Below are 23,329 nucleotides of genomic sequence, written 5' to 3' on the forward strand. Positions count from 1 at the left end.
ACAAAAAATTCACAGGATATGGAGTACAGTTGTTTTAAGATGTACCATATCTGATTTTGTTTTAATCAGGTATAGTAAGACCCGGAGACAGCTTCCTTGAAAGAATGTATTACAGTTTTCAAAGAAGGGGGCAAACCACGTTACATGGGCCATATGGGGAAACACCAGCCTGAGTCAGGAGGCTGAAAGAGCAATGGTAGAGCACGATCCAGAGCCTTTATTGTAGTTTTCTCATGAAGGAATGAGTGAGGCAGAGTAGGCAAGTTTGAGCAAGTTTAGGATTGGATAGTCTGAATAATTTTCAACTGGTTTATAAGTGGTCTTTTGTCAAGCACCTCACCCTGAGGTGATTGAGGGCAAAAGAAATACTGGCTTAAGTGTATGAGAATTAGATAAAGGAGGCAGTTGGGGGTATGGATTTTGGATTGGTTTGTATATGAAAGACGCTGCCAGCAAGTTGTTATCTCTAGGAATTAGCTAACCCTAGGAGGAGCAGCCTCCAGGATTAGCAAGGTCCAAGATACCAAAGCAACAGAAAACAGAAAACAAAAGGCATGATTAATACAAATATCTAGGAAGGTCTTGCCTGGTAAATGAGGAATAATCAGCCCAAGACAGCACCAGACCTGCCTAACAAGTCATAAAAACAACACATTAAAACATCAAACTTTTTTCGAACCAGTTAAATATATCTGAGAATAAGACTCAAAAAGATTTATAGGAATATAAAAATATCCAGTACCCTACACAGTAAAATTCACTATGTCTGGCATCCGGTCAGAGATTACGAGGCATACAAAGATGCAGGAAAGCACAGCACATAATGAGATTAATCAAGAGATCCAAAACTACACAGATGTTAGCATTAGCAAAGAAGGACATTAAAAGTTATAACTATATTTTAAAAGGTAAGCAGATTTTAAAAGAAGACTCCCTGATTTCAAGAATTATTACAGAGCTGTACTCATCAAAACAGCATGGTATTTCATCAAGTGAAGCAAATAGATCAAAGGAACAGAGAAAGAGTCTGAAAACAAATCCACACATGTATACAAAATGAGTTTTTTCAAAGGCACAAAGGTAATGTACTGGAGAAAGGATAGCATTTTCAACAAATGGTGCCAGAACAATTGGATATCCATATGCAAAAATCCCCCAAAACTTGGGTCTATACCTCATGCCATACAAAAAAATTAATTCCAAATGGATCATCAACCTTAAAACTAAAACTATAAAACTTCTAGAAAAAATATAACCCTAAACCTTGGGTTAAGCAAAAATGTAGATATAATACCAAAGTACCATCCATGAAAGATGAAACATATTAGACCACCAAAATAAAAAACTGCTTTCCAAAGACACTGTTAAAAGACCAGTAACCACAAAATTTTGGCAAAGGTAAGTCTAATAAAAAACATGTATCCAGAATATATAAAGAATTTGCAACTGGGCACCATGGCTCACGCCTGTAATCCCAGCATTTTGGGAGGCCGAGGTGGCCAGATCACCTGAGGTCAGGAGTTTGAGACCGGCAACATGAAGAAATCCCGTCTCTACTAAAAATACAAAATTAGTCCGGCGTAGTGGTGCATGCCTGTAACCCCAGCTACTCAGAAAGGCTGAGGCAGGAGAATCACTTGAAGCCAGGAGGCGGAGGTTGCAGTGAGCCAAGATTGCTTCATTGCACTCCAGCCTGGGCAACAAGAGCAAAACTCTGTCTCAAAAAATAAATAATTTGGCCGGGCGTGGTGGCTCAAACCTGTAATCCCAGCACTTTGGGAGGCCGAGACGGGCGAATCACGAGGTCAGGAGATCCAGACCATCCTGGCTAACATGGTGAAACCCCGTCTCTACTAAAAAATACAAAAACTAGCCGGGCGAGGTAGCGGGCGCCTGTAGTCCCAGCTACTCCGGAAGGCTGAGGCAGGAGAAAGGCGTGAACCTGGGAGGCGGAGCTTGCAGTGAGCTGAGATCCAGCCACTGCACTCCAGCCTGGGGGACAGAGTGAGACTCCGTCTCAAAAAAAAAAAAAAATAATTCGCGGGCCGGGCGCGGTGGCTCAAGCCTGTAATCCAGCACTTTGGGAGGCCGAGGCGGGTGGATCACGAGGTCAGGAGATCGAGACCATCCTGGCTAACACGGTGAAACACCGCCTCTACTAAAAATACAAAAACTAGCCGGCGAGGTGGCGGACGCCTGTAGTCCCAGCTACTTGGGAAGCTGAGGCGGGAGAATGGCGTAAACCGGGAGGCGGAGCTTGCAGTGAGCTGAGATCCGGCCACTGCACTCCAGCCCGGGCGACAGAGCGAGACTCCGTCTCAAAAAAAAAAAAAAAAAAAAGGCCGGGCGTGGTGGCTCAAGCCTGTAATCCTAGCACTTTGGGAGGCCGAGACGGGCGGATCACGAGGTCAGGAGATCGAGACCATCCTGGCTAACATGGTGAAACCCCGTCTCTACTAAAAATACAAAAAAAAAAACTAGCCGGGCGAGGTGGCGGGCGCCTGTAGTCCCAGCTACTTGGGAGGCTGAGGCAGGAGAATGGCGTAAACCCGGGAGGCGGAGCTTGCAGTGAGCTGAGATCCGGCCACTGCACTCCAGCCTGGGCGACAGAGCGAGACTCCGCCTCAAAAAAAAAAATAATAATAATAATTCGCAAAGCTCAATAATAAAACATGGGGAAAAAATGTGAACAGAGTTGAGAAGATACAGATGGTAAACATGCACATGAAAAGATGTTCAACATCATTAGTCATTAGGGAAATGCCAAATTAAAGCCAGAGAGATACTGCTACACACCCAGAAGAATGGCTAATGTTTAAAAAACCCACCATGCTACGTGCTGTTGAAGATGTAAAGCAACAAGAACTCCCAAACACTGCTGATGGGGATGTAAAACTGCACCACCACTTTGGAAAAACTGATGGTTTCTTAAAACACTAAAAATAGATCTACCTTATGATCCCGCATTTCACTCCTAGGTATTTACCTAAGAGAAAAGCAAATATATGTCCATGTAAAAACTTATGCATGAATTTGCATAGCAGCTTTATTTGTCATAGCCAAAAACTGGAAACAACTCAAATGTCCATCAGCAGGTGAATGGATAAATTGTGACACACCGTCCAGTGGAATACTCCGCAATAAAAAGGAACTACTGGAACAAGTCTCTAATTATGCTAAGTGAAAAGCCATATAGAAAAGAGTACATCTGGCTGGGTGCAATGGCTCATGCCTGTAATCCCAGCACTTGGGAGGCTGAGGCGGGCAGATCACTTGAGGTCAGGAGTTCAAGACCAATGTGGCCAACATGGTGAAACTTCATCTCTACTAAAAATACAAAAATTAGCTAGGCCTGGTGGCATGCGTCTGTAGTATCAGATACCCGGGAGGCTGAGGCAGGATAACTGCTTGAATCTCAGAGGGGGAGGTTGCAGTGAGCTGAGACTGCACTCCAGTGTGGGTGACAAAGTGAGACTTCACCTCAAAAAAAAAAAAAAAAAGTATATCCTATATGATTGCATATATCCCAAAATCTAGAAAATGCAAACGTTAAAACAGAAAGCAGATCAATGGTTGCTTTTGGATGGCAGTGGGCATGGAGAGGCGGGAGGGAGGGATTACCAAGAGTCATGAGGAAACTTTTGGGGTTGACAGGTACATTTACTATCATGATTGTGTTAGTGGCTTTATAGATGTATACATGTGCAAAATGTATCATATTGCACATTTTAATCTTGTGTAATGCTTGGAATGTCCACTTTTTGTGTTTCAATTATACCTCAAGGGTTATTTTAAAAAATAAAATATTTTTAAAAAACAAGCTGAGGCTGGGCGCGGTGGCTCACACCTGTAATCCTAGCACTTTGGGAGGCTGAGGCCAGTGGATCACGAGGTCGGGAGATCGAGACCATCCTGGCTAACACAGTGAAACACCGTCTCTACTAAAAATACAAAAAATTAGCCGAGCATGGTGGCGGGCACCTGTAGTCCCAGCTACGTGGGAGGCTGAAGCAGGAGAATGGCATGAACCTGGGAGGTGGAGTTTGCAGGGAGCCAAGATCGTGCCACTGCACTCCAGCTTGAGTGACGGAGGGAGACTCCCATCTCAAAAAAAAAAATCCGAGTGCAGTGGCTCACACCTGTAATCCCAGCACTCTGGGAAGCCAAGGTGGGCAGATCACAAGGTCAGGAGTTCAAGACCAGCCTGGCCAATATGGTGAAACCCCGTCTCTACCAAAAATACAAAAATTAGCCAGGCATGGTGGCAGGCTCCTGTAGTCCCACCTACTTGGGCGCATAAGGCAGGAGAATGCCTTGAACCTGGCGGGGTGGAGGTTGCAGTGAGTGGAGATCGTGCCAGCCTGGGCAACAGAGTAAGAGTGTCAAAAAAAAAAAAATTATATATATATATGTGTGTGTGTGTGTCTGTGTAGTGCATAGTTGGAAAAGAAAATACTAGTTTTCATGGGTGATTGGCAGCTAGCTGTAAGTGGAAGAAGTGCATTTTCCTTTCTTTCCAGGTCCCAGAGGAAAACCTCCATGCTGGGTTGATAGCAGCAGCTAGGATCAGTTGCCCAATACTCTGGATTCTCGAGATGAAGACCGTCTGCAGAGGCTGACCTTTCCTGCAGTCTCATGTCCTAAAGCACCTTATTTGCACTCAAATATCCTCCCTTGTAGGACAGAAAAGAAGTTCCTGGGTTTTGGTCACATTGGCCTGTGGAGTACAGTATCTTTTCTACATATTGCTTTTGATGTTCTCAGCATCCCTGCAAGGCAGGCTGAGGTGTGAGGAGTCTCAGTCCCAGGGAGCTGAAGGCAGACTGCAAGAGCTGGCTATGGATGCTGTACTCCTGGGCCTGGGCCGGCTGGGTTTTGCTCAGCCTGGGAAGTTCTTCCAAACCCACTCCTCGCTAGTCTCTTACAATCCTGCAGGAGGGCAAAGCCTAAATCATCATGGCTCCTTCCACCAACTAGCTGCAGATCAGGAAAGGGAGGTCCAGGGAGGTCCTGACTGGCTTTGCTCCAGGGACAATGAGGCTAGAGGTCTGTTCCCCACAGGAGGACCATGATGGTTCTCCTGCTTCAGATGGCCTCTTTGGAAGGGGCTTGCTCATGTAGGTGAATCCTGGGGCTGAGCAGCCTCAGTGACAGTCCCTGAGATGGCTGCAGGTAAGGGAGCAGCATGCAGGCATTAATGTCACAGACTGACACCCGGCCACCTGGGCTTATATCCTGGCTCCTCTGGTTTCTGGCTCTTTGAAGTTGGACAAGAAATCCCCTTTTTATTCTTTTTAGAGACAGAGTCTCGCTCCGTCACCCAGGCTGTAGTGCAATGGCGCGATCTCAGCTCACTGCCACCTCCACCCCCAGGTTCAAGCAATTCTCCTGCCTCAGCCTCCCAAGTAGTTGGGATTACAGGCGCTCACCAACATGCCTGGTTAATTTTTTTTTCTTCTATTTTTAGTACAGTGGGGTTTCGCCATGTTGGCCAGCCTGGTCTTGAACTTCTGACCTCAGGTGATCCAGTGCCTTGGCCTCCCAAAGTGCTGGTATTACAGGCGTGAGCCATGCCACCCGACTGACAAGTCCCCTTTCTTAACTTCTTTCTGCCTCATTTGACTTACCTGGAAAACAGAGCACCTACCTTCTTCAAATGAGAAGAGAATTAAAGGAGTATAAGGCCATCAGAACAGTACCTAGCCCAAGGGAGGCTATGGAAGTGCTTGTTGAATTAAAAAATGGCTTCATCTCTGGCCTAGTCCCAAAGGTTTGGGTTCCTGCCATTGCTACCCAGAGAGCCCTGGGTGGAGGCCCTGCTGACATTGAAGAGTGCCTGCCCTCCTCCCCCCAATGTGGTAGACACTTTCCAAAACTTACGTCATCTTTACTCCAGTGGGATAATGGGAGGCTTGGTGTACCTCGTTCCCAAGATGAGGGAACAGGCTCTGAGAGGACCACATCACCAGCAAGTGACAGGCTGGGACCAAGGCCAGGCCTGTCTGCCTCCTAGACTAGGCCTGTGTGAGGACCGGCCTTAGTACAGCCTACCTGCTTCCTTCTCTGTTCAGAGCTTGGGCTGGAGCTGTCCTGGCCAGAGCTTTCTGCCTCACCAGGCTGCATGAGCCACAAGCTGCCACTTCCTGGAACTTGGTGGCCCTGCCCTGGACGGCCTTGCTGGTGGTCGTGAAGGCTCCGTGAAAGCTGTGAACACCTGCATGGCAGTGAGGCCAACCTTCCCCACTTGATCCGTTTCAGGCTCTGGCTTCGCTACTGCATCATGTGCTTCTGTCCAAAAGGCAGAGACTGAAACCATCTGCCGCCACCTGGATTCCCGCAGAGCTTGCCTGGGACACCAGCTCAGGTCCTCGCGCACCATCCTGGTAGAAATCTCTCAGTGACGGTGGAGGGTTTGTGGGCTGGCTTAGGGCCAGTGGTGGGCAGAAAGCAGGGCACAAGGGACCGGAGAGCTTGGCATTTCTCCAACAGGAGTTTCAGGGAGAGCTCAGATGTCTGCTTATGTGACAGGTTTATCAGCCTGCCTGGCCCAGGGCCAGCTCTCATAGTTTTGATTTAAATAATAGATTGCTCACAGAATAAGTGCATGTTGGTTTAAGCTTTCGTTTTCTCATAATCCTCTCCGCTGGCCCCTCCCACCATCTACCCCATTTTGCCTCACTCTGGGGAGCCTGAACCCCCTGTTCCAGAGTAGGGGCATAGGGAAACGCCTCTATGGCTTCTGAACTGCTGGGCAGGGCCAGTCCCTAAAACAAGGAGAGCTGGGAGGGGGCTGGACCCCAGGATGGAGTGCTGAGAGCTGAAAGTCCTATTTAACAGAGGGGAGGGAGCAGAAACCCCAAAAAGGGAAAGGCCTGGCCAGGTCCCACTCAAGTCAGGAGCAGAGCTGGGCTGAACCGCGACATCTCTAGTCTCTCCAAAGACTTTGGGTAAGAAGTCCACCTAAAGCAGTGAGATCAGTGGGGCCTAAGGAAGATCCTTTCCCTCACTGCCTCCATCCCAGTCCCAGGACCCAACACTGTCCCGTCCTCACCCTCCTTGGCCATCTCCTTCTTTCCTGAGAAACTGTTATGCATCCAGCCAGCCTGGGAAAGTGCTGGAATCTGTGCACCATGAGGGATGGATACGCCGCTCACAGTCCTCTGTGGGCCATGGCTGTGAGGAAAAGTCAGAGCTGGTGGGTTGGGGTGTGTAGGTCCAGGAGGACCCCTGCCTCCTCCTTAGCCTTGGAGCCTCCCTCTGCTGCTGAGTTTCTCCTCATCTAGCAGGGGCCCACTGCCCCCAGACCTTACCTCCTGGCTCAGCACATGATTTCCTTACTCTGGGCCTCAGTATCCCCCCGGACATCTCTAAATTCCTTTCCCGCCTGCCCTGCCTGTCTCCTGGTTGGGCTGAACTGTAACTCCTCACACAGGGCTGAGGGTGACTGTGGCATCCGGCTTCTGGTTGGGAGGAATGGATACAGTTCCCCCTGCCAGGGACAGCCCTAGGACTGAGGCACCCTGCTGCTAGCTATGCCCACCTCCAACCCCACATGCCCTCCCACATGGGGACCCCCAAGGCCTGGAGGGAACACACAAGCACTTTGTGGCCTGCTGTGTCTCCTAACCCCACAGAGCTGCCCTTCGCCAAGTATAGGAGGCCTGGGACTGGGTACTGGGGGTGGCAGGCAGCACTGTACCCTGTGGGAAGCAGGCACCAAATCCTCCCACTTAGTCACTGTGGCCCCTGCCTCTGGTCTGTGCAGCCTTGTCCCCCACCCAGAGGGTTCTGGTGGCAAGCTGGCAGCCTGGGCTCAGATGTGAGCTTGCTGTGGGGCTCCATGTAAAGCTTTGCTCCTCCTGGGGCTCCCAACCCGCTCCTTTGCAGCTCCCCTTCTCAAGGAGCCCAAGCCCTGCCCAGCTGTGAGGGCCTGCTCCCTGGAGGCCTCCTTTAACTCCCCAGCCCACAGGGATGGACCCAGGACCCCCACATCTTAGACTCCATGGGGGACTTCCCCAAGGAACACCTGGGGGAAGGTCAGTGTGACCTTTGTCCCTCCCTTTTGGACAGACACAGCCACCCTTTCTCCCCACCCCAGCAGCAGGGCTGTTGCTCAGTGACCTTGAGGTCGGTGATTCAGAAAAGCAGAGGCGGGTGTCACTCTTTATTGCGGGGTCCACACTATGGGTGTTGGGGCTCCTCCCACTGAGGGAAGGCTGAGCCTCTAGCCGGAGCTGGCCTGGCCTCCTATGAGTCCATTCCCCTTCTGTCCCCTTAATCTCAGGCTGAGCATTTGTCCTGGATCTCGGGGGCCCTGTGAGTCCTCCTCAACCTTCATGGCCCACTACAATGTGCTTGAGAGCATCACAAGTCAGTAGCAATGAGCCAGGTGGGTGGTGGGTCACCTGGCGCAGCAGACCTGGGGCTCGGGTCCCAGCCCAGCAGCTGTGGAGTCCCAGGTGGAGGCAAGGGTGGTGGTTCCGGCTGCACCGCCCTCAGACTCAAGGTCCAGGCCCTCGTAGATGGTGGGGAGTGAGGTGCGCTGGCTCAGCCGCCGGCGCAGGCCGACCAGCAGGGGCTGGGGCAGGGAAGCCACATCCACGTTGTTGCCCAGGTCTACCCAGGCCAGTGCAGGGAACTTGGTGGTGTCCTTGATGGCGTCGGTGAGCTTGCGGGCAGCAGCCCGCGTCAGCCGGTTGCCGTTGAGCAGGAGCTGGGTGAGGCGGGGCAGTGCCCACAGGCTGGGCAGCAGCAGGTGCAGCAGCTCATCACTCAGCCCTGTGAAGCTCAGGTCCAGCACCGCCAGCACAGCACCGTGGCTGCTCAGGTAGTGTGTGATGTGCTGCACGTCCCGTACCGACAGCGGGATGCCTGAGAGATCCACAGTTTCCTCTGCCAGTGGAGTCTTCTGGAGGCTGCTCTTGAGGCTATGGGAGGGTGGCAGGCGGGGATGGACTAGGCAACCAGGCAGTCCCCCCACTGACCACAGACAGTGACCTGTCAGGAAAAGCCCAGGCCTGTGGTCTGGCAAAGCCAGGTTCAAACTGTCACTTTCTTTCTTTCTTTCTTTCTTTTTTTTTTTTTTGAGACAGTTTTACTCTTGTTGCCCAGGCTGAAGCGCAATGGCTCGATCTCGGTTCACTGCAACCTCTGCTTCCTGGGTTGAAACGATTCTCCTGCCTCAGCCTCCTGAGTAGCTGGGATTACAGGCATGCACCACCATGCCTGGCTAATTTTGTATTTTTAGTAGACACGGGGTTTCTCCATGTTGGTCAGGCTGGTCTCGAACTCCTGACCTCAGGTGATCCGACCGCCTCAGCCTCCCAAAGTGGTGGGATTACAGGCGTGAGACACCAAGCCTGGCCCAAACTGTCACTTTCTAAGTGGGTGGCCATGGGCAATGCTCAGAGCCTCTGTTTCCCCTTTAGTGAAAATGGGACGTGGTTGTTGTGATAATTAAATACACACACAGTAAAGCTCTATCTTCATGAACTATTATTTGAAATCTCACTGTGTGTCCAGCATCTCCACACTTGTTACACTGACATCTCACTTATTTTTCAGATAGGTGAAGTAACTCTTCCATGGCCACACACCACTAGGTGGGGAACCAGGTCCCCAAACTGAGATGCTCTGACTCTTGAGCCCACATGTTTTTTTCCCTGTGCCACTTGTGAGGTCGATTCTTTTAGGGTAGGGAGAAATTCTTCTACAAAGGGATGGCTATTAGGCTGTACAGGGCACCAGGGCTAGAGAGGGATAGGCCCAGGGTAGTAGGAGGGGAGGTCCTGGGTGTGCAGGCTGGGGACCTGCCCTGGGGGAGGGCTCTCTGTGTTTTCTCAGAAGGGAAGTTCAGGGACTGAGAAGGACTGCCCCCCCCGCCCCCACCAACCTTCTAGGTCTCTCCCCAGTTATCTGAACAGAGCCAACTAGGTGGACAGGCCTTTTGGGGGCTGACAGCAGTAAGCACACCCTCAGGACCCCCACCTGCCATGGTAGGGAACAACCTTGTGCGGTCCAAGCTCAGCGTGGCCTGTTAGGCCTAAGGTGGGAGGGCAGACAGGGGAGGTGAAGGGCAGACAGGGGAGGCCTGCTAAGGTAAGCTCCCGGCAGCAGTTCAGGCCCTTGGGCCTGGGTGCCTGTGGCTAGCTCTGGGCTGAGCCTGTGTGTGAAGCTCCATGGATGGAGTCACTCCAGGATGGAGTGTCTAAGAGGGACCCATGGCAGAGGGAGGTATTGGGCAGCCACGGAGGCCTCAGCTTTAGGCAGCCTGACAGTGGCAAAGAATTCCCAACAAGGTACAGGAAAATCAGGGTAGAGTGTGGCCTTAGGCATGCCACTTCTCTGAACCTCAGTTTCCTTCCCTCTAAAATGAGAATCACTATCCAGAATCTGCCTCCCCCACAACCTATTGGGAAGTCTTGGCTGAAGATGCCTCTGAGGTCACCTCAGCTGTTGGGTGGAGGGCTGGGGTGTCCAGGTCTTGTAAGAGGCCAGGGATTGAGGGACGTGTGAATGGTAGGAGGCAGGACCGTCCCATGGGAAATGGCAAACGGGTCACTCAGAGGGCACAGCTTGGCTTGGGAAGCATCTGCTGCCACAGGTCAGGCTGACTTTTAGGGTAGGGCCCTCATGCGGACCAGGTGAGGGCCTCACCAGGTGGAATTTCAGCACTAGCCTCTTGGTGAGAGTGCAGCCTGAGAAGGGACCTTAGAGCAGCAGTGAGGGGGGCAGTGGCTGGGCTCCCCTTACCAGCTCTGGGTCTTCCTCTGGCGGAGGCTGGACACTTGCTGCTGCTTCGAGTGAGGGGTGAGGTGGTAGATGAGCTGTCGGCAGATCTTCTCCGAGGACTTCCAGCGCTCATAGTCCTGTGGGGGGGCAGTGTCACCATGGTGAACCTGAGCCCCTCCTGCCCACCTCAGGGCCTTGGGGAGAGGGGCCTGGGCAGCCAAGTGTGTGTGTCAGTACAGCCGTGCACCATGCATCACCAAGCTGCCCACCAGGGCCTCCCCCTCCCACCCCCCAACCCGGCTGTAGACTGGCACAGAGCCAGGGGAGGCTGCCCTCTGGGAGCTGGACAGGCTGGTCCAGTCCCGCAGTGCCCGGCGGGAGGAAGCCCAGACAATGGGCCCTTGTTCCCTGTCCTCAGGCCCAGGGCCATCGTCTCAGGCTATCAGCCGGCTGCCTGCCCACCCTCAGCACCCCTCTGGGACTTGCCACGGGGGAGGAGGCCAGACCAGGCCCCTCGAGGGAGGCTGCTCCACTGACGCCAATCCAGGGAGTAGGAACAAGCCAGGTCAGCATGTTCTTCTTCCTCTCACTCTCCAAGCGAGACTGCCCCGTGGGGTCTGGGTCTGGGCTGACAGGGCTGGGGGATGTAATGTTCTACAGTACCACCGCCTGGCTCTCTTCTTAGTCCTAACTGGGCTCCTGCAGAGGCCCAGCTCAGGGCGGAATCCAGGGTGCACGGCCCACAAAGCTGGCACTGAGCATGCTCCACTGCATCCTTTCTCCAGTCCCTCTGTGAACAGCCCCAGCAGCAGGCGGCACACACAGCAGCTGCAAGCCCTGGCCATTCCTGTGATGGCTGTGGGCTAGGCTCAGAGTCCTAGGGGCTGACTATGCAGAGACCTGGGCATTCAGAGCTGGCAGGGCCCATAGCGGATACCCTTGTTTTGGTGCGGGACTCACTGTGACTAGGAGTCTGGGGACAGTGGCTGGTCACATGGCAGCCTCATGGCAGGCTCGATGCTCATGGCAGGACATCTGCAGGTGCTGTCAGAGTGGGGTTCTGGGCAGCTGTGGGGTAGAGGCTGCAGGTGGCAAACTCCAGCCCAGCAACGAGGAGGGCCTTGCTTATGACCCCAGCTGTTGTGGGTGGAAGCAGTGAGTACCTGTCCCTAAGGGTGTCTGTACAGGATGCAGACTGGTGGCCAGAAGGGGGCTCTAGCCAAGGGCGGCTCTCTTCTGGCCCAGGAACTCAGAGACTGGGAGTTTGGTTCCATTAGTGGATTTCTCAGAACAGTTTGTGTCCCACAGGGTCCCCATATGACTTCTGCCCAGCTAGTCTCCCCTGCCTGGGTCCCCAGGCCTGGCACACAGTGCTGCCACACAGAAAATGGGTCTGCCCAGGACTCTGAGGGTCCTGCAAAGCACAGCTCACACTTGCTCTAGCTGGTGGGCAGCCTAATATACTGATGCTGGCAGCAGGTCTCAGACAGGGACTGTGACTTGCCTAAGGCCACACAGCAAGCCACAGAAGGACCTAGCTTCCCAGCCCGCAGCCCTGGGCTCTGCTGGCCCCTGTCCACCACAGTGCCCAGCCCAGGGCCCATGCCTGCCAGCCTCACCTTCTTGGGGCACTGCAGGTCCCGGGCCAGGTTCACAAGCAGGTCATGGGAGATGGGGTCGACCAGTTGAGGAAGGCCACATCTCTGTAGAGGATGTCAGTAAAGAGGGACCCCTCAAGGCCCAGGTCCTGTGAGTGGTGAAGAGAAAGTTGAGTGAGCCAGTCGGGTCTCCCATCTCCAGGCCCCACCCCAGCCAGCCAGATGCTGGTTATGCCCCTTCCTGTCTCCATCTCCTCCCTAAGGCTGGGTGTATTCTCCCCACAGGCGACCATGGGCCACCTGTCCAGTGGCGGGCGAACCCTTTCATTTTTCCTTATTTATTTTTTGAGACAGGGTCTTGCTCTGTCACCTAGGCTAGAGTCCAGTGGTGTGATCTCGGCTCATTGTAACCTCTGCCTCCTCAAGGGATCCTCCCACCTCAGCCTCCTGAGGAGCTGGGGCTACAGACAGGCACTACTATGCTTAGCTAATTAAAAAAATTTTTTTGTAGAGATGGGGTCTCACTATGTTGCCCAGGCTGGTCTCAAACTCCTGGGCTCAAGTGATCCTCCCAAAGTGCTGGGATTACAGGTGTGAGCCACTCGGCCTTCGTGGACCCTTTGGATAAGTAGAGGGGAGGGACATGGGAGCTGTCAGGGAAGTGATAAGTGAATTCCAGAACCCTTAGACCAGTTCCCTCGAGGTGAAGTGTTGCGCTGTGACACTGCCTTCTCTGGGCTTAGGGCTTATCCGTGGGATTCTTTGGGGTCTCTCCTCTTATGGACGGGGGTTTGCTCCTCTTTTGACCCCTCAAATTCCCCTGTTCCCCAGCATTCCCTTCAGACCCTTTGCCTTCCCACCTATCCCTTGGTTTTCCTGAGCTGCTGCCAGCATCTGTTGGTGGACAGGTCTGGATCCTTCCCTTGGGGGCGGACCTCTCTCTCAGATGTCTCAAAGGCATGCTACCCTGAAGCCGGCCTCACCACCCATGCCCCATGCCCCAGTTCAGTGTAGGGCGCCTCCATGCCCATCTTCCCAGGTACTGAGGCCAGAAGCCCTGGAATCCCCCAACACTCTTCCCTCCTCCTCTCTCCCCCAGCTCACTTAGTCATCCCTTCTCTCTCCCCACCACTCCTGCCAGGATTCAGGCCTCCAGCCCCCTCTCCTACCCATCCCTCACCCCACCACCTGCACAGACCTGCCCTGGCCTTCCTGCCTCACTCCTCCACTTTCTCCTCCTGTCTCTTCCCACAGGACTGGTGTGGGGCTGAACACTCTTTCAGAGGGTCTCTCTCTCTCTCTTTTTTTTTTTTGTGACAGAGTTTTGCTCTTGTTGCCCAGGCTAGAGTGCAATTGCTCACCGCAACCTCCATCTCCCAGGTTCAAGCAACTCTCCTGCCTCATCCTCCTGAGTAGCTGGGATTACAGGCATGTGCCACCATGCCCAGCTAATTTTGTATTTTTAGTAGAGACAGGGTTTCTCCATGTTGGCCAGGCTGGTTTCGAACTCCCAGCCTCAGATGATCTGCCTGCCTCGGTCTTCCAAAGTGCTGGGATTACAGCTGTGAGCCACTGTGCCTGGCCCAGACGGTCTCTTTAGAGGACACGTAAACAGCTGATGGGGCAGCCACAGCGAGGAGGGGCCTCTAGACCCCATGTGGGCCTTCTCCAATCCTTAGGTGAAGTGGGTCCCAAGCACAGGAAGTTGGGCCAGGCAGGGAAGTCCGTGGGTCACAGCTGCAGGGTCCCTGCAGGTTATGGAGCAGGACAAGCCCCTCCCTGGACCTCAAATCCCAACCTCTGAGACAGAAAGAGGTGACCTAGCTGGTCTCTGAGGATCCTTCTTTCCCTCCAGTTTCCCAGCTAAAATGCCCAACTGGTGTCTTGGGCTCCAGACAGCATCACAGTCTGAGATCCCTGCCTCTGGTTGCCTGGCTGATTCAGTGCTGCTCTGCTGTTTGCCACGGATGCCAGCTAGAGAAGATCCAGAAGGAAGGCTGGCTGATGAGCCTGGCAGACCCAGACAGGGCCCCAGACCACAACCTGCCAGCCTGCCTTCTGAGGGGCTAGACAGCTCCATTTTTCCAGCCTGCTGAACCCAGAGTTGGAGGAGATTGAGAAAGGAAGACAGGAAGAAGGGCTCTGGCCCTGGCTTGCCCCACATTTTCTCTGTGGGCCCTGGGATGACCACTTCGCCCCATGCCTCAGTTTCCCCATTTCTAATTATCTACCTTCTGCAGGCCAAGCATCTGCATGGCAGACTTTCCGCTCACAGGATGGGGCAGGTAGTGGTGGTAGCTGTTGCAAGGGGTGGGGATGGGCTGGTGAGAGAAGTGGCTTCCCCAGGTGATGAGGGGGACCAGCATCCCGGGACAACCCAGGGCTTGGGTTCTGGGTTTAGTGTACCTGGTGTGTGTAGGAGCAGGGCCACCACCGGACGGAGTGTTGTGATGCACAGATGCTGGGGGTGTGTACTCTAAGAGCATGAGCTGCCTGCTGGAGAACTGGTGATGCATGCGATGGCTCTGTGTGGGCTGCCATGGTGTCTTGGGGTGAGGTTGCACCCGCAGACCAGCCCTGGGTCCTCTCCAGGGTCCACCAGTGCCTCCCTGATCCTGGAAGAGGGGGAAGCTACCCTCGTCCACTGTCTCTCAATACAAGATGATTCGCCCTCACTTGCCACTCCTCCCGGGCCCCTCCCATCTTGCCAGGGCCTGAATCTGGGCTCTTAGCTCCAGGCTGGGGCCACCCTCAACACACACAACCCCTCTCAAACCCCAGAGACCCGGACACACTCAGCGGTCCCCCCTCCACACACGGTCCGCCGGCCTCACCCACCCCTCACGCCAGCCGGCCACCCTCTGGCCCACGCAAGACCCCGCGCGCAGCAGCCCGTCGCGCCCTCGGAACCCGCCCGCGCGCGCCCGCCCGAGACCAGCTCCGCCTCGGCTCCCGGCTGATACATGCCCACAACCCACAGCCCCGCGCCTCCCAGACCCCCAGACCCTCCCTGGCCGCCAGCCCTGGGGCTGCCGCCTCCTTCTCTCACCTGGCGCAGGAGCGGCAGCAGCTGCCGGGCGCGCTCTGACCGCCGCTCGCAGAACGTGGACTGGATCACGTGGAGCCACCGCACTCAGAGCTCGAAGGGCGCTGGCGCAGCCGGCCGCCGCCCCGGCCTCGGAGCCAGCCTCGGGCCGGCCAGCCAAGCCAGCCGGCCCAGCCGCGACCCCATGGCGGCAGCCGAATCCACAGGAGGCCGCCCCTAGTCGCCCCGCCCCCATCCACCCCGGCCCCGCCACGTCCGGACCCGAAGGCTGAGCGCCCGCCCTATCCCGCGCCGGAGCTAGTCCAGTGGGTTCCTCGGTTTGGCCGGGTCTCACTGGAGGAGGCCCTGCCTGCGTCACTCTTGGCGCTAGAGCTCTGTCCCGAGAGCTTGGAGCCGCCAAGGGAGACGCGAGCTCGGCCGGGACGAGGTGGCTTTTGGCACCTCTCTACCCTCTGGCCCCAGTGCTGACTGGGGAATAGTCGCTTTGACGGTGCAAAGAGCGTTCTAGGCGGGTGTGGGGGTTCCACTGCGTGTGCCAGCCTTAGGTATTGTCACCCCCCCACCCCCGCCCGGTTTTAGAAATCTGCCCTGCATGGTGAATCTCCGTCTCTACTAAAATACAAAAATTAGGCCGGGCGCCATGGCTCATGCCTGTAATCCCAGCACTTTAGGGGGCCGAGGCAGGCGGAACCCAAGGTCAGCAGTTTGACCAGCCTGGCTAACATGGTGAAACCCAGTTTTTACTGAAAATACAAGAAATTAGCCGGGCGTGGTGGCAGGCGCCTGTAATCCCAGCTACTGAGGAGGCTGAGGCTGGAGAATCGCTTGAACCTGGGAGGCGGAGGTTGCGGTGAGCCGAGATGGTACTATTGCACTCCAGCCTGGGTGACAGAGCGAGACTCCATCTCAAAAAAAAGAAAGAAAGAAAAAAGGAATCTTCCCTGCAGCTGGCAGTTGTGGTGTAGGACCTGCTCACACTGCATGGACACTCCTGCACTGGCAAATATTTACTGCCACCTGCTTCTTGATTTGGGGCAGGCCCCCACCTCTGACTCCAGCCTGGGGAATAAACCGGATGAAGAGTGAGGTTAACCGTTAAGCCCAGCTCTAGGCAGGCTGGCAGCAGGCGGGCTGTTATCTGCCACTGGCTTCAGTCTTCCTCCCTGACAAGGGGTGAGGGGGTTGGGGCAGGCAGGGTGAGATGGGGGCTCTGGCTCTTCTGAGGACCAGGGTGAGGTACAGACCCACCCAGCTCAAGGAGTATCCCACTTCCCAGGGTTCCCTCAGCAGAAATCTAGGTCTCTGTTGGAGGCCTGCTGGGCCCCTGCAGCCCCAGTCCCAACTCTGGGATCCTCACAATGTTTGAGGCCCTGATCTGCAGTCCCCACTTCCCCAAGCAAGGAGCATGTGTCTAGCCTGTGATGGGTACCTGTTGTGCAGGAAGGGCTGAGCACTGTCCAAGGGCATATAGTGAGGGATGACAGCCAAGCTCCCGTGTGTGTGTGTGTGTGTGTGTGTGTGTGTGTGTTAATTACCCTATGAAGATTCAAGGTTCCTTCCTTTGGATCTGTCATCCTGTGGGGCTAGGCCCCTGAGACAAGGCAGAGGACAGCAGGATGTCTTAGCTCTTGACCATCCACGGACCCCCAACCCCTGTTGGGCCTGTGCCTATATCCCCTTCTCTCCTGGCACCTGCCAGCTGGACATAACAGCCTCTCCTCCCACTTCAGCACAGCCAGTATTGTCCTGGGGCCACCTTGGCACCACAGGTTTCCTCCTTGGCAAACTTGCATGACGGCTTTGCCTGCCCTCCCCCAGGGCCAAGGTGCTGTTGCTGAAGTGGTGACTGAAGTGGGTCAGAGCTTTAAGCAGCAGCCCCAGTGCCCCAGGGACCTCCTAGACCCCCTGCCCAGAGCAGGCAGCCAGTAAGCCCTCCTCCCCTTCCCCTGCAGCCTCAGGGCTGGAGCCAGAGCTGGGAGGGCTCCCAGATCCTGACCATATCCTCCCAGAGACTGAGCCAGGCCTGGACACTGTCCCCTTGAATGTGAGAAGACTGGGCAGGGGGAGGGGAGGGAGGAGGGGATGGAGGGCTGAACCTCGAGCCATGAAAGGGGCAACCTAGGCAGTGGTGTGGGGGAGTGCCCAGAGCTTAGAGTCCTGTGGAAGGCAGAGAACTGCCCCAGCCCCTGCCTCTCATCCCCCACCCTCTGTGTCACTGGCTGAGGGGTTCCTAGAGGACGTTTTTCCAGCCAAAGGGGGTGGGGTGGTGGCTGGGCCTAGATCCTTGGATGGGCTTTTCTCTGCCTGCTTGCAAGGCGCCTAGGGTAAATGGGCTCTTGGAGACAATATCTGGCCTAACCTGACTTGAACAGGAATCCCCAGAGGCAGAGCTATCCCCTCAGGCGTGGGGGCGTGATTCCACCTCGCCAGCCATGTGTTCCACACGGAAGGCTGCTGGCCCCTCTCCCTGGGGTTACCCTGAGCAGCAGAGCTGTGCTTGTTGAGACCCAGGGGGTGGAGGGATTGCGATATTGTCCTCTCAGTTCCTAGAGCTGATGTGGGAGCTCACGGGCTTGTCCTGGATCCTTTAGAGTAGCCCTGCCATCCCTAGGAGTCAGTGAGGTCAGAGGTTGGGAGCTGGAGAATCAGGTAGGGAGGACACAGCTAGACCTCAGGCCCTGATGGGAATGTACTAGGCTCCAAGTGGGACCTGCTAGGAGACAGGAATTGATGACAGCCACACCTTTGGAGTCTCAAGCCCTCTGCCACCCATGCAGCAGCCCAGTTCAAATGACAGGAACACAAGGTCCCAGTTGGCTCAGTGGGCTGGTAGAGGGCTGTAGCCAGGGCTGGAACTGGCCTTGCACTGCCTCTGGGCCCTTCTCTACCCACCTGGTGGTATTCTTCAAGCCTAGGAGGAAAAAAGGCCAGCTCAGGGTTAATGTAACCTCAGCATGTAGCTGGGTGGCACTGAGCCTCCCGGCAGCCACGGTAAAGAAGGACACAGAATGGTTTGGGGGGCATTCACTGGGAGGAAGGAAGCAGATGGATACTCTAAGGAGTCAGGATGTCCCCTGTGCTTGCTCTACAGTTATGGGTTGTCAACCTTCTGCAGGGCCAGGAATTGTCATGAGGCTGTAGTAGGCAGCAGAACTTGGCAGGGTGGGGTGAGATCACAGGTATAGGCTCAGGGCCTGGATTCAAATCCCCTGGGCTGCCACTTGTTGGATGTGTAACCATAGACAGAGTAAGGACCCGCCATAGCAAATTACACAACCCACTTCTGTGGCTTAAAGTAACAGAATAGTTCTGGAGGCTAGAAGTCTGAAATCCAAGTATAGGACAAGGCACGCTCCCTCTGAGGACTCCAGGGGAAGATCCTTCCTTGCTTCTTCAGCTTCTGGCGGCTCCTGGCAATCCTTGATCAAGGGGGCCAGCCCCTCTACACCTGTGGGTGGTTCTCGTCAGGTGGAATGAGAGACTTGAGAAAAGAAAGAGACACAAAGTAGAGAGAAAGAAAAGTGGGCCCAGGGGACCGGTGCTCAGCATACAGAGGACCCGCCCCGGCACTGGTCTCTGAGTTCCCTCAGTATTTATTGATCATTAACTTTACCATCTTGGAGAGGGGGATGTGGCAGGACAATAGGGTAATAGTGGGAAGAGGGTCAGCAGGAGAACATGTGAACAAATGTCTCTGTGTCATAAACAAGGTTAAGAAAAATGTGCTGTGCTTTGATGTGCACCTACATAAACATCCGGGTGCGTTAAAGAGCAATATTGCTGCCAGCACAGGCTAGCACGTCTCACCTCCAATCCTAAGGCGATTTTCTCCTATCTCAGTAAATAGAACATACAATCCGGTTTTACACCGAGACATTCCATTGCTCAGGGACGAGCAGGAGACAGATGCCTTCCTCTATCTCAACTGCAAGGAGGCCTTCTTCTTTTACTAATCCTCCTCAGCACAGACCCTTTATGGGTGCCGGGCTGGGAGATGGTCAGGTCTTTCCCTTCCCACGAGGCCATATTTCAGACTATCACATGGGGAGAAACCTTGGACAATACCTGGCTTTCCTTCCCCAGTGTTTGTGTCCCTGGGTACCTGAGATTAGAGAATGGTGATGACTTTTAACAAGCATACTGCCTTCAGGCACTTGTTTAACAAAGCACATCCTGCATAGCCCTAAATCCAATAAACCTTGAGTAAACACAGCACATGTCTCTGCAAGCACAGGGTTGGGGGTAGGGTTACAGATTAACAGCATCTCAAGGCAGAAGAATTTTCTTAGTACAGAACAAAATGGAGTCTCTTATGTCTACTTCTTTTTTTTTTTTTTTTTTGAGACGGAGTCTCGCTCTGCTGCCCAGGCTAGAGTGCAGTGGCCGGATCTCAGCTCACTGCAAGCTCCGTGTCCCGAGTTGACGCCATTCTCCTGCCTCAGCCTCCTGAGTAGCTGGAACTACAGGCGCCCGCCACCTCGCCCGGCTAGTTTTTTGTATTTTTTAGTAGAGATGGGGTTTCACCGTGTTAGCCAGGATGGTCTCGATCTCCTGGCCTCATGATCCACCCATCTCAGCCTCCCAAAGTGCTGGGATTGCTGGGATTACAGGCTTGAGCCACCGCACCCGGCCCTGTCTACTTCTTTCTGCATAGTCACAGTAACAGTCTGATCTCTCTTTCTTTTCCCCACACTTGGGCTTCCTTGGCTGTAGCTGCATCATTCCAGTCTCTGAAACCATCTACCCTGTGTGTCTGTGTGGCCTTCGCATGGCCTTCCTTATTTTTGCAATGGGGTCTCACTATGCTGCCCAGGCTGGTCAACTCCTGGGCCCAAGCAGTCCTCCTGCCTCAGCCTCTCAAGTAGCTGGGATTACGCGTGCGTGCCACCATGCCCAGCTCACACAGCCTCTTTGTAAGAAGTCTAGCTACTGGATTTAGTTTTCTTTCTAATCCCGTATGATCTTAACTAATTACTTCTGTACAGACTCTATTTCCAAATAAGGTAATGTGAAGAAAAATGAATTTGAACTGTGTTTTTTGGCTGGACACAGTGGCTCCCGCTTGTAATCCCAGGTATTTCGGAGGCCAAGGTGGGCAGATCACCTGAGGCCAGGAGTTGGAGACCAACCTGGCCAACATAGCGAAACCCCGTCTCTACTAAAAAATAATAATAATAATACAAAAATTAGCTGGGTATGGTGGCATGCACCTGTAGTCCCAGCTACTCAGGAGGCTGAGGCAGGAGAATCGCTTGAACCCAGGAAGCAGAGGTTTCAGTGAGCTGAGATAGCACCACCACACTCCAGCCTGGGTGATAGAGTGAGACTCCATCTCAACACACACACACACACACACACACAACTACTGTGTTTTCCTTCTGTTGTCACGAGACAACAATCATCACAGAAGACTTCTGTGACCAAATGTGTGGATTCTCCCCACACACCCAGCAAGAATCAATTCTGGAGCTGACGCCAGCTGGTGTCTTCCAATTCAACTCAATTTCTCATGCTGTCTACCTGGAAATGGCCTCAGAAACCACAGGTTGAGGGCTTGGTCCCACAAGACCACCCCTCATCCCACCAGTCACAAGTCTGGGCTTTGGGATCATCTGACTAACCGGCTTCTAGTTGGGGTTCCTATAGCCCCCTCTTTGGGTTCAATTAATTTGCTAGAATAGCTCACACAACTCAGGGAGACCTGTTTGTCGGTTTATTTCAAAGGATGTTTTATTTTATTTTCTCCTCAGACATACTTTATCATTACTTAAAGTCAGTAGCTCAAAGGAAACTTTAAAAACTACAAATAGGCCAGGCACGGTGGCTCACACCTGTAATCCCAGCACTTTGGGAGGTCAAGGCTGGTGGATCACTTGAGGTCAGGAGCTGGAGACCAGCCTGGCCACATGGTGAAATCCTGTCTCTACTAAAAATACAAAATTAGCTGGGTGTGGTGGCAGGAGCCTGTAATCCCAGCTACTTGGGATGCTGAGGCAGGATAATCATCAGCTGAACCCGAGAGGCAGAGGTTGCAGTGAGCTGAGATCACGCCTCTGCACTCCAACCTGGGCAATAGAGAGAGACTCTGTCTCAAAAAAAAAAAAAAAAAAGATAAAGGCTACAAATAGACAGTCAGATGAAGAGACACATAGGGTGAGGACTGGAAGACTCCCAAGTACAGAAGTTTCTGTCCTGGTGGAATTGGACACGTGGATGAGTTGGGGTTTTTTATTTTGCCCAGGCTGAAGTACAGTGGCACTAACTTGGCTCACTGCAACCTCTGCCTCCCGTGCTCAAGTGATCCAGCCCCCTCAGCCTCCCAAGTAGCTGGGACCACAGGCATGTGCCACCATGCCCAGCTAATTTTTTTTTTTTAGTTTTGAAGAGATGGGGTCTGTCTATATTGCTGAGGCTGGTGGTCAACTCCTGGGCTCAAGCCATCCACCCATCTCGCCCTCCTAAAGTGCTCTGATTATAGGCATGAGCCACCGCACCTGGCCGTGGATAAGTTCTTATTCACCTTCCTGTCAGCCTCCACATGAAGTTCCCCAAACCCTGTCCTCTTGGGCCTTTTTAAAAATAAATTAATTAAAAAATTAAGGACAGGGTCTCACTATGTTGACCAGGCTGGTCTTGAACTCCTGGTCTCAAGTGATCCACACACCTCGTCCTCCCATAGTGCTGGGATTACAAGATTAGAGATGCCAGCTGTCAGGTGGCTAGGTAGATTCAGTGTAAAGTCCTAGAAGATGCATTTTAGTAAAAACAGCCACCTGACAGCTGGCATCCATCCATTCAGTGAAGATTGCTGGGCACTGTGGATACTGTGAAGGAGGTAGCAGTAGCAGCCGGCCTGCAGAGTGAGGTGCAGTGCCAGAGGGCTTCAGGAGGAGGTGGCATTGTGATCGGTGTCTGAAGAATGCCTCAGGCCATGACAATGGAGCCAGTGCAAAGTCCCAAAGATCAGGAAGGAGCAAGAGGAAAGGATAGTTCATATCCAGGCACACCCCTCCAGGAAAAAAAAAAAAAAAAGAGGAAAGGACGGGCGCCAGCAAGGTAGGACAAGGGGGGCCTCTAGAGTGTTTTCTTCCCGGTAGGGGAGGGGTGTGCTCAGATTTACATGCTGAGCACCTGGGCTGCAATAGGGAAACAGCAGAGGGGCTGGGGCCTGTGATTGGGAGTCTCCAGGTGAGAGGATTGGCCCGTGGGGACTGGGGGTCAGGTGAGGCTGGGAGTGAGGTGTAGAGGCGGGAGCAACTGGACAGGACCAGTGAAGATGCAGGGGCGGCTGCCCCGGGCTAGACTCTGGCTGCTCTGGCCGTTGGAGGTCTGAGGAAGCAGCCGCTTAGCTCAGGCTTGGGCACGTCCACCTGGCATGTCTGACACATTAGCCAGCAGGGGTGCAGACTCGTCAGTGAGAGCATTCCTGAGCCCAGCATCCAAGAAGCAAAGGAAGTTGGGAAGGTGCTGCTAAGAGGTGGGGAAGGTCCCCAAAAGTCCAGGTGAGAGCATGGCGTGCATGGAAAGTGCTGGGCAGTTTTGGCATCAGTGAAGTCACGGGGGGCTGTGTGTGAACAGGTAGGGTTGGGCGTCACCAGGGAGCTTTGAGACAGGAGTGGGTTGGTTCTTTTGGAGATCAGGCCATGGCTTGGTGTCGGGACTGGGGCATGGACAGTCTTCCTCCACCCCCAACCCCTCCTTGGAGCTTTGAGACACTGCAGATAATTAGCAGGTGATGTGATAAATACTACCTGTTGAGAGTGCCTTGGGGAGGGAGGACAGCTCTGCTCTGTCCTGCTCTGAGGCGCTCATCAGGAAAGGAGAGAAACTACTACAGGCCCAGTGTTGGAGCCTGGCCAGACCCTGTGAGGCCTCAAAAGTAGCAGGTGCCTCCTACAGTCTGCACGTGGCCATCTCAGGGAATCCACCCAGCAACTGTTCTAGTTATCCCTCC

At 53.9% G+C, this 23,329-nt stretch overlaps 1 protein-coding gene across 1 annotated transcript; it reads right to left on the reverse strand.

Moving 5' to 3' along the window:
- Positions 1-8,149: 8,149 nt before the first annotated feature.
- On the reverse strand, positions 8,150-12,446 carry LOC117078968 (leucine-rich repeat-containing protein 75B; the record flags this gene model as incomplete). Its single annotated transcript, XM_033202571.1, has 3 exons — positions 8,150-8,927; positions 10,753-10,868; positions 12,351-12,446. Coding segments are annotated over 3 exons (738 nt in total), but the record flags the coding sequence as incomplete, so codon positions are not given.
- Between the last annotated feature and the right edge of the window lie 10,883 nt (positions 12,447-23,329).

The sequence above is a fragment of the Trachypithecus francoisi genome, unplaced genomic scaffold (assembly GCF_009764315.1).
Source record: "Trachypithecus francoisi isolate TF-2019V2 unplaced genomic scaffold, Tfra_2.0 Contig00223, whole genome shotgun sequence".
Classification (NCBI taxonomy): Eukaryota; Metazoa; Chordata; class Mammalia; order Primates; family Cercopithecidae; genus Trachypithecus; species Trachypithecus francoisi.